Below are 15151 nucleotides of genomic sequence, written 5' to 3'. Positions count from 1 at the left end.
TTGTGTTGTTTCTTTTGTTAGATTCAGGGATGAAGGAGCGAGTCTTTTGTCTGGACACTCTTCTTCCTGTTCGGGTTTACCAGAGACGCATGGTGTGCGCTGCTTCTTTGTTGTCACTTCGCTCACTTTGACTATCAGCTCTTCCTGCTGGATTTACCTGTCCCCTCAACTCACATCTCCTATTTACATCTTGTTTTGCTTCTATTTATCCTTCAAAACAAAGTTATATAAATACAAAAATAGATCTGATACCACGTGATGAAGTAGACTAAAGACAGAAAAGATTCCAAATCTAGTAACCAGGAAATTATTTTTGTTAGTCTCAAAACATGAATGTAAACAACAACCACAGGACAAAGCTCATTTAATCACTAATGGGGATGATGGTGAAGTGCAACACTCTTCTGTATGTGTATGTGTGCGTGTGTGTATGTATGGATGTGTGTGTGCGCGCTCGTGTGTGTGTGTTTACCTTTCCCCGTGCACATGCCGCTGGGGTTAAACTGGGCTAATTCACAGAGGGGATTTTGTCCTAATGCAGGGATTATGCCTCAAGCACCTGTGCAGATTATACAGTATGTATGTAAATATGCGTTGTCTGGGACAACAGCGATAGATGGCCAAATGAAAAATGACATATATATTGAGTGTGTCAATATACGTGTGTTTGTAAATCAGCCATGCACCACATCGTGACTGCTTCCTGTTGAGTCGCGGAAGCTCCTTTGTTTTCTCATCTGGCTGCTGGCTTCTGTCTCGTTGCTGTTCTTCCTGTTGCAGTACATTGAGTTAAATTGGAAACTTCAAGTGCTTCTGAAGGGGTTTGCCACTCTCAGGGCTGCACTTCTTCTTCTTTTTTTTCTTTTTTTTTTTTACAGGATGCAGCCCCCGGTTATGCACAGACAGTATGTTTTTATTACAAAGACAGCTGTGGTAAAAGACTAACGGTACACCCGCCCCCCCCTTTCAACAAAGATTATCAATCAAAAAGATGAAAATGAAAGCTGGATTACTTGACAGTGTCGAGCCTTTGTTTGTTTTACATTCATTTTCTTTTCAAGATATAGGCTACCATGAAATTGTAAATTTAGTTGAGAATCATCCCTCATACAGATGTTTTGTTTGGTTGGTCTTTGCCGAGGAAATTGAATCCTAAAGTTTCAGGCCAGAGAGTGTCCATACTGGACCTGGAAGTTACTGGCGGTGCATATTTAGAAACACCTTAATGTCCCTGCAGGACTAGTTTGTGTGGTTCAGCCTGTTTATTTTATTAATGTGTAAAACTCCCACTTATTAAACACTTGCATTAGAACGAGGCTAAAGTTGAACTTACAGCCAACTAATGCGACCAGCGAACTGCGAGTTTTATTAGCAAAATCTATACAAAGTAGTCAATATATAACACAATGGTCTCGGTGTCATAATAATGCATATCATTATGATTACTAATGCAAAAAAATTGCATTATAATGTTGTAGTTTATTACGCAGGAGCGAACGATAACTTCTTAAACTACTTTACTGACATTGAAGCTCGCTTGTGGAACCTTTTTTGAACAATCAGCCACTGTGGCCACAAGTTACAGTTATAGGATAATGTTAGATTTAGTGTGAAGAATTCAGGGGGATATGTTTACACAAATAGAAATTTATATTCATAACTATGTTTTCATTAGTGAAAAATCAGCTGAAACTGAGTTGTTGTGTTTTTGATACTTTAGAATGAGTTTTTATCTACAGAGACTGGGGTCCTAGCTCTGAACAGGCAAACCAAAGGCCGCCTTTTTCGTGAGTTTCACATCACCATAGATTGGCTTACCTGCTTGGAGGGGAGGGGAGATTCCTTTGGTTGCAGTCTGCAACCTTTGCTTCTTGTTGTCACAAAATCCTACACACTGCTCATTTTCAGCCCAGTAACATCATAAGGTCAGGAAACTGACTCAGAAATGTTTATCTATCAAGTCTAATAACATTATAGCAAACATTTAGTCCAAATATAAACACTGAAATAATTTGAGACTACGACACAGAAATGGAGCACAGGAAATCTATTCTAGCAACAATTCAATTTATTTATGTAGCGCCAAATCACAACACAGGTTATTTCATGGCACTTAACACATTAAAGACTTACAGCAAAACTTTACAATATTATACAGAGAAACCTAACAACTCAACAATTCCCACATAAGCTAGGAGGGAAAAACTAATCTTTAAGGGAGAAAAACCTCCAACAAAGGGAAGGAAAAACTCCCTTTAACAGGAAGAAACCTCCGACAGAACCAGGATCAGAGGTGGGCGGCCATCTGCCTCGACCGGTTGGGGTGAGAGGAGAGCAGAGAGAGAAAAGGACAGCATAGAGATACAAGACATGAACTGTTGGTGGGGCTGACAATCACAGACAGCAACCGTGTATCTGAGTGTAGATGTGTAGTTATGGAAGAGAGTTGAGCAAATCCTCGAGCGAGCGGCGACTATTTAGTCCGAGGAGAGACTTTTGAGAGAGAATATTACAATAACAGCAAGAAATCATGCCCTCAAATTGAAAGAGCATGCTCTCGACTGAGAGCATATACCCCCATACTATCAGATATCAGAGAGTGTGAATATGGAGATCAACAAGAACAAAAACTTGACAGTGGGATTGTGTGGATGGCGAAATGATGGACCTCCATTTGTCAATTCATCTGTGTTGGAAAGCCGCGCCACCGGCGTAGTTACGCGTACATCGTTACCACAGCAACCCACACAGATACGTTGGTGATGTCAGGACACACCAAATCGTTCTGATTGGTTGCAAATAATAGTGCGGACAGTGTGACGTAAAGATCTGATCTGAGAAGCCTGCAGTCTGAACAAAAACCTCAGCAGTCGTAAACGTACTTTTCATCTTTGTCTGCCAGACTGAACGGTGACTGGATCGGAATGTGTTTCAATCAAAACGGATCAAATGAATTCAACTTAATATGCAAGTAAAAGGCCTTTTGTGCAGCATTCATACTATATGCAAAACGTTTGGTAATCTCAAACCTCAGTGTCGCACTTAAAGACACCCAACAGCCACCATCTCTGCACACAGACAGTGATGTCAGAGGAACAACTAGTCATTTTTACTAGTAATTAAACCACCAAACAAAACCATTAATAATTGTTCGAAAAATTACTCAGAGGCTAAATTCAAAATCAAATGTATCGGACATTTATTCTTGCAAGAAGGAGCAAATACATGTACCCTCAAAGAAGGATGCCCAGCATTGCTCAACGTCACTCCTCCATAGGGCAGCTTTTATACAGTGTGACAAACAATTGACAGTCACCCCCATTCCCTTTGTATCTGCTTTCGTATGGTAATACTGAGTTGGTTGTAGGTCACAAGATAAGGACACAGGGGAGTTGTCAATTAGATGCGGAAAGTAAAACAAAAGAAACTTTCCGGAGCCACATGCAAATAAGATGAGACAATCTTATTTTCTTTCCATCAATAATAATGATTAAGAAACAAAGATAACAAAAAAAAAGGAGTCATAGCAGACAGCAGTGTAAAAAAAGGAGTATTTGATGATGGCATGGTATGTAGAGTTGTTGTCATTGGAGCTCTTTTGAGTTCTGTTCTGAGTCTCCAGGTTAAAAAGGACATCAATTTGCATAATTCTCGTGAGCGTTAGTCATCTTCGGTCAACTGGGATTCAAGTTCTTTCAAAGTCCAGATGGTTACATAGTTAGAGGTGGAGCAGGTCTTCATCTGAGTGAATATTTTGCATCATTGTGGACGTGGAGAGATGTTTTTTTGTCAACCCATGCAAAAGGTCACACATTCTCTGGGTCTTGGCTTCATTGTCTCGTCAACTATTCTCGTATGTCCGGCATATGAACTGAGCTGATGTGCGTTTGTTTCTGTCGAGCTTCAGGCCCGCTGGTTTGATGTCAGCACTGAAAACATGATAAAGCTTTGATTTTAGAGGTTTTTTTGTTTTGTTTTGTTTTTTGCTCTGTAAACGCTTCAAGCATTTTATTTTGGTCAACCCTTTTTGCCTGGCCTTTGGCTTCTTACCTTTAAAGAATTATTCTGCTTTATCACAACTTTAATCTCTTTTTCTAAAGATTTTTGACCATGGGTTCTGTTGATTAATCTCATTATTCTCAATGAGTTAAATGTTCAGGTATGAAAACACAGTTTTACAGAAGTGAACAGATTGCAAACAAAACTTTAATTAAGGAGAAAAACATGTATCACAGTTTATAGACTGACCTTGTGTAGTTGCTGGAGTTGAGCGCACACAACTTTCCTAAGATATGAGGGATTGTTACCAACATTTTAAATGCACTCAGATAATTAGTTTTTTTTTTAAATTATTTTTTTTTTACTGTCAATTAATAACTTACTCTAACCAATCAAGTTATAAACATATTGAACTACTTGAAAAATTGATCTCGAAGTAGTAATTGCTTTTTACTTTGATTGGTGTAAATAAATTATCTGCAGTTTGAGTAGGTTTTGGTTTCTGTTCCACGTATTTCAATAATTGTGAATGAACATTGTTATAGAACCACAGAAATTACATGTTCGATTAAATTATATTGGAATACTGGACAGTATTTTTTTTTTTATGAACAATTTTTCCAAACCTGTAGTTAAACAAAATCATTTAATCTTTATCTCAGAAGTTACGAATTCCATGCTGAATCTATCGGTCAACTGGGATACAACAGAAATTAACTGACCTGTCATAAAGGAAGACTAAGACAATACTTTGCGACCACATGTTACGTGGCTTCTGATTTGTCATTATAAATAAATTACATCACCAAGCAGCCACACTGGTACTGGACAACATGTGATTGTAATCCCATAAGAGTTGATTGTAATCAAATGATTGCTCCAGCGAATGAGATGCGTTTTTAATGCAATCAAGATCATGAGTGTTAAAAATAGGCAGTATGGAACGTGACTCTCACCACAATGCCTCTTTTTTTTTTTTCCCCTGCAGGTTTGATTTTCTCCCGTGGTGTATGTGTGGAGCGTGCCACACACCCACTCCACAACAACGACGGCTTTTGCTTGCATCTTCCAGTGTTTCTTCTGTCAGCAAGTTCAGCAGAGCTGCAACTCTTCCAGTGCCAGCCCTGACACCACTGAGGAGCCCTGCCCCACTGACATGGTGAAGATGACCAAGTCCAAAACCTTCCAGGCTTACCTGCCAACCTGCCACCGCACATACAGCTGCATCCACTGCCGGGCACATCTGGCCAACCACGACGAGCTCATCTCAAAGGTACACAACAGCTCCGCTTCAGTTCAGTCCTCATACAGTCCTCCCTGCCCTTCGTACAAAGCAGTTCCAGTTTTATTCATATCAGTGTTTCCCCACAGATAGACTTTAGTTGGGCAGCCCGCTCGGGTACATTGATGGCTGTCCATGTATATTTGGTGGCCCATTTCTGCATTAGATATTTATCTATTTTTTCAATCTGTCCTGAGACTATCTATGCTTTCAAATGTGGTCGTATTTACCGTGTAGGCTACGTGACAAGAGTCCATATGAACGGCTCCCACGATGTCAGAACTTTTTCTGTAAGCCCACGATGTTCACGAGTTGCGAAGTGTTTGGTGACATTTACAGAAATGGCAGTGGCCATGAAAATTATATTGTATATTGTAATTTTGGTCAAGGAGAGTTTTGTCTTCGTAGCTTAAGAGAACAACCTACGTCTGAGGAGAAAGTTGATCTTCCCAACGGCCTCATCCTTTCTCTGTGCCTTTGCATTGTCAATCTATGTGGCTTCTAGATGGCGTCCATGTTGTCGTTGAACGGTGTTTTTTACAATTGAACCACTTGAACGATACACTGCACACAACTAACCATGTTGTAATGAATTGATGAAACAGAACCCAGAATTTTAAACAACCAGATATTTTTGAATATTTTGCTAGCGGACCGCTGGTCGGTGTTTCTGCAACCAGCAGTAAGTGGCTGCAGGCTGAAGGCAGCGTTTCGCATTCCACTCTCAGTTTCTCGTATCCGGTCGACGCCTTGCATTAACAAACAATTACAGTAGGGTGTGATTTGCTACTTGCACTTCGTGCTCATAAGTTATTTTTCTGGTTCACATGTATCTATTTTTAGGGGTAAATGTAAGGGGAATATTTGGAGTCCTCTCTGATCCCCCAGTTCTTCAAAGATGGACTTCACATGTTTTTTTCTGGTGTGGTTTTGAAAGGTGTTCGGTAATTGTAGTCTATTTACACGTAGCAGACATGGAGAAACATTGTCATTCTTTTTGGAGTATTGTTTTAGCTCTGGTTTGGTCGCTACAAATTCTTAAAACGAAAAATGTGGCTTGTTGAATTGAATTGAATACATTGAGTGTTACCTGAAAATGGCTGCCTAAGTGCGTGTGCTTTAAAACAAAAATGAACTAAAAGAGATGTTTGATTCAATCTTTGCAGAAAAATTAGTAATCAATGCAGCTTTAAAATATATGGTACTCGCTGTAAGTAGCAGGCTGAGAAACAGTCAATATGTAGCACTTTTTTTTTTTTTTTAGCTGTCCTTTGAAAAATTGTATTTTGCCATTTTATGCAGTTTTTTATTAGTCAAAGAAAACAGTTATTAATTTGCTGACTCATCTGGAGATCAAAATGACTGTTTTGTTCTCTTGTTATTTTTGGGATAACACTATGAGCCATGATTTGACAGTGTCCTTGTAATATTGTGATTATCATGAATTTTCATTTTGCAGTGATTGAGTGTCATCGGATATTAGTTAGTAAATGGCACTTGGGGTTTGACACCAGTGTCATTTTATTTGATGCTTACCTGCCTTATTGTATCTCCAAAGCTTGTGTACTATACTGCTCTTGCGTCTGTATTTCATTTCTGTCTGTAAATTCTCAGATGACAGCCACGGCTGCTATTATTACTGACGTTGTTTCTGCAGCGCATAAAATAACCTGCAAGTCTTTTAAAAGTGTTGCAGCTGTGGCTATTTTTGTTTTTGTGTCTGTTTTTGATTCTTATAAAAATGTCAAAACTGAAAGCACTGCCTTGGCTCACGGAGCATCTTTGGTAACGTCAGACTTACAGTATGTATAACATGTAATAGAAAATCAAGCTTCGTATCTGCTTCATTGCCCACATTTTCTATGAGCTCAGAGACATGTTTTTGTTTTCTTTTGGTCAGATTGGGTCCTCTGTCATCTAGAGACTCCTGATTTTAGTAGTCATAGAGGTCATCAGGGCTGAAACTAATGATTGAATAATCAATTCATCTGTCTGAAAATGTGCCCATTGCAAGATCCCAGACGTCAGATTGATATTCGTTCAAAACATTATTATAAGTGTCATAAAGAGTTCTCAAACTAATATTAAAAGAAAGTGTCTGAAAGATGCACCAGAAAAAAATATTCAAATAGCAAAGGTAAAAACACTAACTCTGACATTGAGCTCCGAGTTAAAAAGCCTGTTTAGACACCACCACTCCAATGTGTTTGTGAAAAGACTCATTTGACAGTATTTTGTAGCTGTGCTGTCATATTGTGAAAAAATGCAATGGAAATATAACTCTAGTTATATGTTTTTTGAGATCAGTGAGGACTGTATTCACAATAATATTCCTTAAGCAAAATTATTATCGACTCCACTAGATGTGTTCAATTCAAACCTATACTAAATCTGCTTGAAGCTTTAGCATTGAGTGCAACTTTGAACTCTTAAAATATTTACGCTGTATATAAACAGTGTGTATGAACTCCGTCATATTTAATCTTTTATTAGTTGAAAAGCTGTTAAGGGGAAGTCTACTTATTTGAAATTTGAATTATTTGACGTTTTTCATGTTTATTTACATGTTCTTAAAAACTGGTTCCTTATGCTATATTATGCACATTAAGAATGTGTCTTTGAAGTACTTGTAGCTTGTGTTTTCTTTCTGTGCAAATTAGACTTCCAAAGGTCCACAGGTCAGATTTGATCTCCTCTTTTACAACCCCATTTCTAAAAAAAAACACTGTGTAAAATGTAAATAAAAACAGAATGCCATGATTTGCAAATCATGTAAACCAATATTTGATTAAAAAAAGACCACATCAAATGTTGAAACTGAGATGTTTTATTGTTTAATTAAAAATATGTGCTTATTTTGAATTTGATGCCAGCAATACAATTCAAAAAAGTTGTGACAGGCAACAAAAGACTGGAAAAGTTGTGTAATGCTAAAAAAAAACCACCTGGAGGAACATCTCAACTAATTAGGTTAACTGGCAACAGGTCAGTAACATGATTAAGTATAAAAAGAGCATCCCAGAGAGGCAGAGCCTCTCAGCAGTGAAGTTTGGGAGAGTTCATCTATGGTACAAGATTCAGAGAATCCGGAGAAATCTCTACACAAGAGATGAACCTTAAATATTGGCTGAAACTAATATTGGATGGCCGTGATCTTTGGGCCTTCAGGTCAAACACACACAGTTCTGCAATGGAAATCACTGCATGGGCTCAGAAACATTTCTGAAAACCATTGTTTGTGAACACAGTTCATCGCTGCATCCAGAAATGCAGGTTAAAACTCCACCATGCAAAGAACAAACCACATATAACCATGAACCAGAAATGCCTCTGCCTCTTCGGGGTCCGAGCTCATTCAAGAGGCGAAGTGTAAAACTCTTCTTGTGGTCTGACGGCTCTTTCAAATCAAAATTCAAAATTATTTTTGGAAATCATTGAGTCCCACGGGCTAAAGAGGAGAGGGACCATTGAGCTTGTTTTCATCGCACAGTTCAAAAGCCAGCATCTGTGATGGTATGAGGGTGGACATGGCATGGGTAGCTCGCACATCTGGGAGGGGCACCATTCATTTCGAATGATATATACAGGTTTTGGAGTTGCCACCCAGACAACCTCTTTTTCTGGGAAGGCCTTGCTTATTTCACCAAGACAATGCCAAACCACATTTTGCGTGTATTACAACAGCATAGCTCCGCCCGTCTGCAGTTCAGACCTGTCACCCATTGAGAACATTTGGTGCGTCATGAAACGAAAAATAGAACAAAGGAGACCCTGAACGGTTGAGCAGCCGAAATACTATATCAAGCAAGACTGGGACAACATTTCACTTTCAAAACTCAAGCAACTGGCAACTGAGATGCCAAACATTTTCATTGTTGCTAAAAGAGATGATGCAACACCTGCTGCTATCTCAGCTTTTTTTTTAAATGTGTTGCTGCCATCAAATTCCAAATTGAACATATATTTTTCATAAAACAATAATATTTTGGAGTTTCAGCATTTGATATGTTGTCTTCGCTCTATTTATATTATTGCAAATCATTGCATTTTCTACAGTGTCCCATTTTTTTTGAAACGGGGTTGTATGGTTTTATTCATATCTCTGCAACCCTTTATAGTCACACAAAATGTGTCAAGAAACCTCTGTCATCACACAACCCTCCAGTGTGAAGCTGCTGTCGACATGATCCTTAGTAAAACTTTGAGTCATCATAAACAACTGCTGATAGGTTTGTGACTGCCTGCACATAAAACCTCTTGTATCCTGTCCAACAAACAAACAAACAAACAAAAAAAAAAATCATTTTATAGTCAGCTCATACAGCAGGACGCGGAGGATACAGCCCATTTCCTAAAATTAAATTGTCCTGGCAGGTCTGGTCATTTATCAGCCCACGGAGAATGACAAATCTGAACCTGAATGAAATACAAACAGCTGAGTGAGCTGCACTATTGCACCTTTTAACTGCTTTTGAAGCATCCACGTTTCAGTTTATTACAGTCCGCCTGCTTATTAAAAGTCCACAAGTCGTAACAATTAGCCCTCACTAACATTTGGCGCCACAAATATGCGAAAGCTGCAAAAGCTGATTTAATGCCAATCGTAGTGAAAAGAGTGGGTAAAGTTTTTTTTAAACTGTCAGATGAACCGGAACTGCATCCACTGAGGCAATGACCTTCATGTATTATTATAAGAGAATGACAGTGTGCTCCCTCGTGGATGGCACTCTAACCACGCACTAAGCTGATTATTCAAATGGCAAAGATGATCAGTCTGCGCACACACACCATCTTCGTGTCAGAATCCATTTGCCTCCTGCAGCTCAGATACTTGGAAACGTACAGATTGTTAGTGCAAGCAGAAAGACAGGCTGAGTAAACAGCTCTACCGTCAAGACAGTGTTGTTCCGTTCAGCAGGATCAAAGGCCCCAAAATGGGAAGTTTGGAGTCGTGAAATCTGCACACCACTGTGGGTTTTAATATTTGAAGACCAGCGCAAATTATGAATGTGATGAGCCTTTGGCCTAAAAGAGGGTCGCTCTTCATTTATGTGCACTTTACCGAACCCGTCTATAGAGCCATATCACATTCAAAAAAATGTGGATTTATTGTTGCACAGCTGCTTTTTATGAGGGAATATTTTTTATTGGCAAATCACATCATATATAGTAAATCCAAAAATGTAGCATCAGTAAATATGACATTTGATGAAATATGATCTTTTTTCTTCCTTCTAATTTTTTTTTTCAATTTATACTTGAATTAATCATAACCCTACACCTTAAGTGTGATAACATTTTTATCAAAAATCACATTTGAGGAGGGTAATCAGGAAAATCTGGCCATTTTTGCATGAAAGAAATCGCTGAATTGCACAACTGTAAATGGTCTACAGTAGGAGTGCAGCAAAAGAAAAAACATTGCCATTTAAAATACGAGTTCGAGTTTTAGTTCTTGTTTCGGAAAGCATCGCCTCCATGACAATATTATCCCACAGTTTTGTCGAGTATGTGAAGAAATACCTGACAGATTCGGTGGATTTTTCTGGAAACAAAGTTTCAATGTATCCTTGAAACCTTGATTACGTCCTTGTCTTCCTGTATGGAGGATCAAAAAATGATGTAGGTATTAATAAATAGACGTAGAAATAGAAAAACGAAATTAAATGAATTTCTTGAACTTATTTCCATACATCAACTATTAATGAGGCTATTTCTGTGTCTCTACATTTCTTTATTAATGTCCTAACCTCACTCGAACCCTTATTGTGGATAGAAAGTTAGTATGGCGAACTTGTGAAGATTTGATAGGACGTTTTTACTTCTGTCTGGTATGTCCAACAATACAGAAATAAATAAATGATGAAATGTAGAAATACAGAAATAGCCTAAAAAACTGTTGACGTATGTAATGTAAGAATGTAAAAATAACTTTATTCATATATGTAATTGAAATTTTTCACTACAAAAATGTTTTATTTATGTATTAATATAAAAAAAAAATTGTCGTCCATATTTGTTACTTTACTTTTGTGGCGCATTAGCGTGTGAGCATAAGATACAACGTGATGAAGGCAGCTTGAGATTGAACAGTGGGTTGGTGATTGCCGTTTGTTCTGTCACGGGCACGTCGGCATAGTTTGAATGCAAACTCATTAATTTCCCTTTATTGTGATTCCACGTGGCCGGAAGCGGGTAAAAGAGCATGTAGCGGCGAACAGAGCAAATGCTTTTTACAAACTGTTGGCTTTGACGTTGCTGAGTTAAGTCCCACTGACCGTCTAGGTTAAGCCTGTTCCATAACTAGAGGTCAGCTGGTAAAATGTTGGTTTTGAGGGCAGCTGCGTACTTAAGGATTGATTTGAGAAAAAAAATATTGAGGGCTGCTGTATTGTCTCGTTACAGACCTGTGTGCTGTCATCCAAAAGAGGCTGCAAGTCTGTTTTCCAAGCTGTTTAACTGCTCTTTTAGTGACTTAAGCAGAGATTGCAGGACTTTGTGGAAAATGGTAAAAAAAAAAATGTATAAAAGAAAACTTGAGTATTACCTCACGTGTATAAAATCAGGACCTTCCCAACATGTGGATGGGTGCCAAACCCAACCTTCCATTTCTACTTTACTTTATTTATCAGCAGTAATTCTTCTTGAGGTCCTCAGTGTGACTTTGACTTATTTATGAGCTGTTGTCTGAGTGACATAAAAATCTGATAAAAGCAACACATTTATGAGCTCAAGGGCCATTGCCCCTGAGGTCAGTGTGGCAGAGGCTGAAAATGTTAAAGGGTGTTATGCTTTTGTGTTTGTTTTATTAGACTCAAACCACATTGTTTGCAGAGGTTCCTCCGAGCTGACGCTGGAGCAGGAATGCTGGAGAACCAGCAGCCCCAGAAAGCTTCAAACCAGGAGTCATTACTGCACGGTAGCCATGTCTGAGGGAGTACACCAAGCACTGAAGTTATTTAGATAACCAAAGCAGCCATTGTTTGGTCATTATTTGATATTGAAATAAGAACTTGACATTGCACTTATCTTGAATTGTGATGCAGTATGAAATCAAAAGACTGCAGGCTGATTAGAACCAAGCTTTTTAATCTATATCTAATAACATTGGGCTAGATCTTTGATGTTTATGTTAATTTTGATTAAGATAAGGTGGAGAATCTAGTGTTTGAATTCAAACAATGCTCAGAAACAATTCAACAGCTCAGTCATCTCCCAAATCCTGAGTTTACTATTATCATGAAAACTAAGACTGCAAACTAGGATTAGAAAATATAGGACAAAACCATAACGGACACTTCCTGCAGAAAGAGTCAGTTTGTCAGGAATCAGTATTATTAACAAGAATATTTGGTAACAGATTGTTCACATTAAATGTTCAGTATTTCAGAAGTGTCAGCATGTGTGTGAGTGGGTGAAAAGTCAAACATCATATTTTTCTTTGGATGTATAAATAGTGCTTTCTTATTAAACATCTTTCCAAAATGTATTTTACTGTCAAACTTTATCCCCCTATTAGAATACATAGTAAAAGGAGAGCTGAAATTATTTAAGTTAATTAATTTGTCAATGGACAGAACATATTAATTTTCTATTAACAAGGCAACAAATTTTGCAAGTGATTAACTGATTTTATAATGTAACTGCTTCAAGCTTCTCAAACATGAATGTTTGCCTTTTAAAACAAAAAAAAGGGAATATATATTGACTTTGTTTGGACAAAAGAAGCCAAATCACTAAAAGAAAAGGTTCACATTTTCGTATTTTTTGACTTTTTAGTTATATTTAACTAACTGATTGAAAATAATCGTTAACTTTAGTCCTTGACTGAACATTTATTTGCAAATAGTTAAACATGCCTCTAATTGGATTTCTTTAGAGAGCACTTATCTGCGGGGCAGCATGGCTTTAAGTCACACTTCATGTCACTTTCAGGCTCTGCTTTTAACTGACGTTTTCATCATTGACTTCTATTTAAAGGAGAAAATCCTGAAAAGAATCTGTATCCAGTTACGCAGGAAAAAACTGGTTTGTTGATTGGGTTGCGTTACCTTGCTTGCTGGGCTGCACTGACTATAGACAAATGACCTCATTAGAACAAACAATCCACTTTAAAAATAATAGGATTTTATTAAGAGCTCTTCCTCGGACAGTCTGTCTTTCTCCAGTGGGTTTCACACGCTTAACATGTGGCAGAGATGTATGTTGTTTTTCCTGCTTTTGTAACAGTAATGCTATATTCATATATGAACTTATTGTGAGTCAGATCTGAAGGGACAGCTTATGTTGTGTATTTAAGTCACATGTTATTGTTATCTTTTAATTGGAAAAAGTCCAAATGCTCATGAAGAGACAAAAATGATCAGATATTACAAAAGGAAGGCTGTGTAAACATAATTTTTGTGTAAATATTTAAAGGAGCAGTGTGTAGGATTAAATGAATATCTAGCGGCAAGGTGGCAGAATCCTACACACCTTAAAACTTTAATCGTAAGTTTCAATTACCCGACTCTCATCAGCCCGAGTGATCGACAAAAGGAGATTCTCAAGGCTCCCATGCATCTGATTTTTCCAGCAACCGCACTGGAAACACATTTCCCAACTGTAGTTCTCATAGTCTAAATATGACATATCACAAAAAGTGAAGAGTAAATAATGCAGAAGTCAGTCGGACACATCAAACTACACAGAGGAAAGCGTTCCACAAACATACAGGAAAAAAAGTCAAGTAGAGCAGGGCTTACAGCCTTCAATACACTTCAAATACATGGACAACTCTGTATGTTGCATAACGTTACCAGTCACATTTCTTGTTGAAACGTAAGGAAAATGTGCAAAATCAGATTGGATTTTAAAAACTGCTAGAAGTAAAACAAGCGCATGAATGAGTTTTTAGCATTGCTGTATTACTACAAAATTCTCTTGTGCAAACTGATTGAAAATAAATTCTAATTCAATTACTCCAGTGTTCGCTATTTATCTGTCCGTCGCATTTCAATTGCAATATCGCAGGAATTCTTCATTGGCATTCATGTTACCCCGGTCTTCAGAATGAACTGATTGTAGTTTGGTGGTCAAAGGTCAACGTTACTGTCACCTCACGAGAATTTTGTTTTCTTTTTTTGAATGCCATAACTCAGGAACAGACAGGGAGAGTGAAACCATAGTGTACATGGTAACAGATTTTCTGGGTTGTTGGGTTGAAGATGCTTGTGAAGCATCCATGTTTTAGAATTTGTAGCAACTTTGATTTTTGAAGTTTTAGCTCAAGTTCCCAGATCATCAGAATGATTAGATTATTCACACAGTACAGAACCTACAAATTATAATTTGAAACAGAAAAGCAGCAAATTCTCAAATTGAAAAGGCTGTAACTGGAGAATATTTGACACACATGCTTCTGAAATGACTTGAATTCTAAATTAATTGAAATGTTTTCTGTTGATCAGCTATTTGTTCCAGGGTTTTTTAACTGATTTTACACATTTTTCGCTATCATGATACAGGTCAAAGTCTGAAAATTATTATTTTTTTAATATTTTGTTATTGAATTTTACCATAACTGCTTACAGAACTATGAATAAGATGTTTATTCCCTGCCACACCTGGCATGTGTGTGCTCAGTAGTCCAGGGCAGGATCACCGGTCCTCAGCACCAACCCTTCTAAGCCGATTACGTTATTTAGGAGAAGATGACACCGTTGTCTGGTGTTTTCCACTACATGCTGCCAAGAGCCGCTTGCCTTGTCCATGTTTGATTTTCATCCCATATGAAAGTGCCATGCTTCAGTACCCAGTTTCTTATTACTTCACTGGTGCACAGACTAGGTAAACTAGAAGCTCCTAACTGAGCCATGCTAACAATAAATG

At 37.9% G+C, this 15151-nt stretch overlaps 1 protein-coding gene across 2 annotated transcripts in view; it reads left to right on the top strand.

Moving 5' to 3' along the window:
- The window catches only part of ypel1 (yippee-like 1), a 29974-nt gene that overhangs the window by 3642 nt on the left and 11181 nt on the right, over positions 1–15151 (top strand). For both annotated transcript variants that reach the window (XM_069178339.1, XM_069178340.1), the window contains exon 2: positions 4988–5272. In XM_069178339.1, coding sequence (XP_069034440.1) covers positions 5156–5272 — 117 coding nt within the window. In that variant the 5' untranslated portion in view covers positions 4988–5155. The remainder of the gene's footprint in view (positions 1–4987; positions 5273–15151) is intronic.

This window comes from Embiotoca jacksoni, unplaced genomic scaffold (assembly GCF_022577435.1).
Source record: "Embiotoca jacksoni isolate LCO1_2020_lvr unplaced genomic scaffold, fEmbJac1.0.p SCAF_8, whole genome shotgun sequence".
NCBI classification, from domain to species: Eukaryota; Metazoa; Chordata; class Actinopteri; family Embiotocidae; genus Embiotoca; species Embiotoca jacksoni.
The sequence above is the reverse complement of the archived record's forward strand: the minus strand, read 5'-3'. Positions and strand labels throughout refer to the sequence as shown.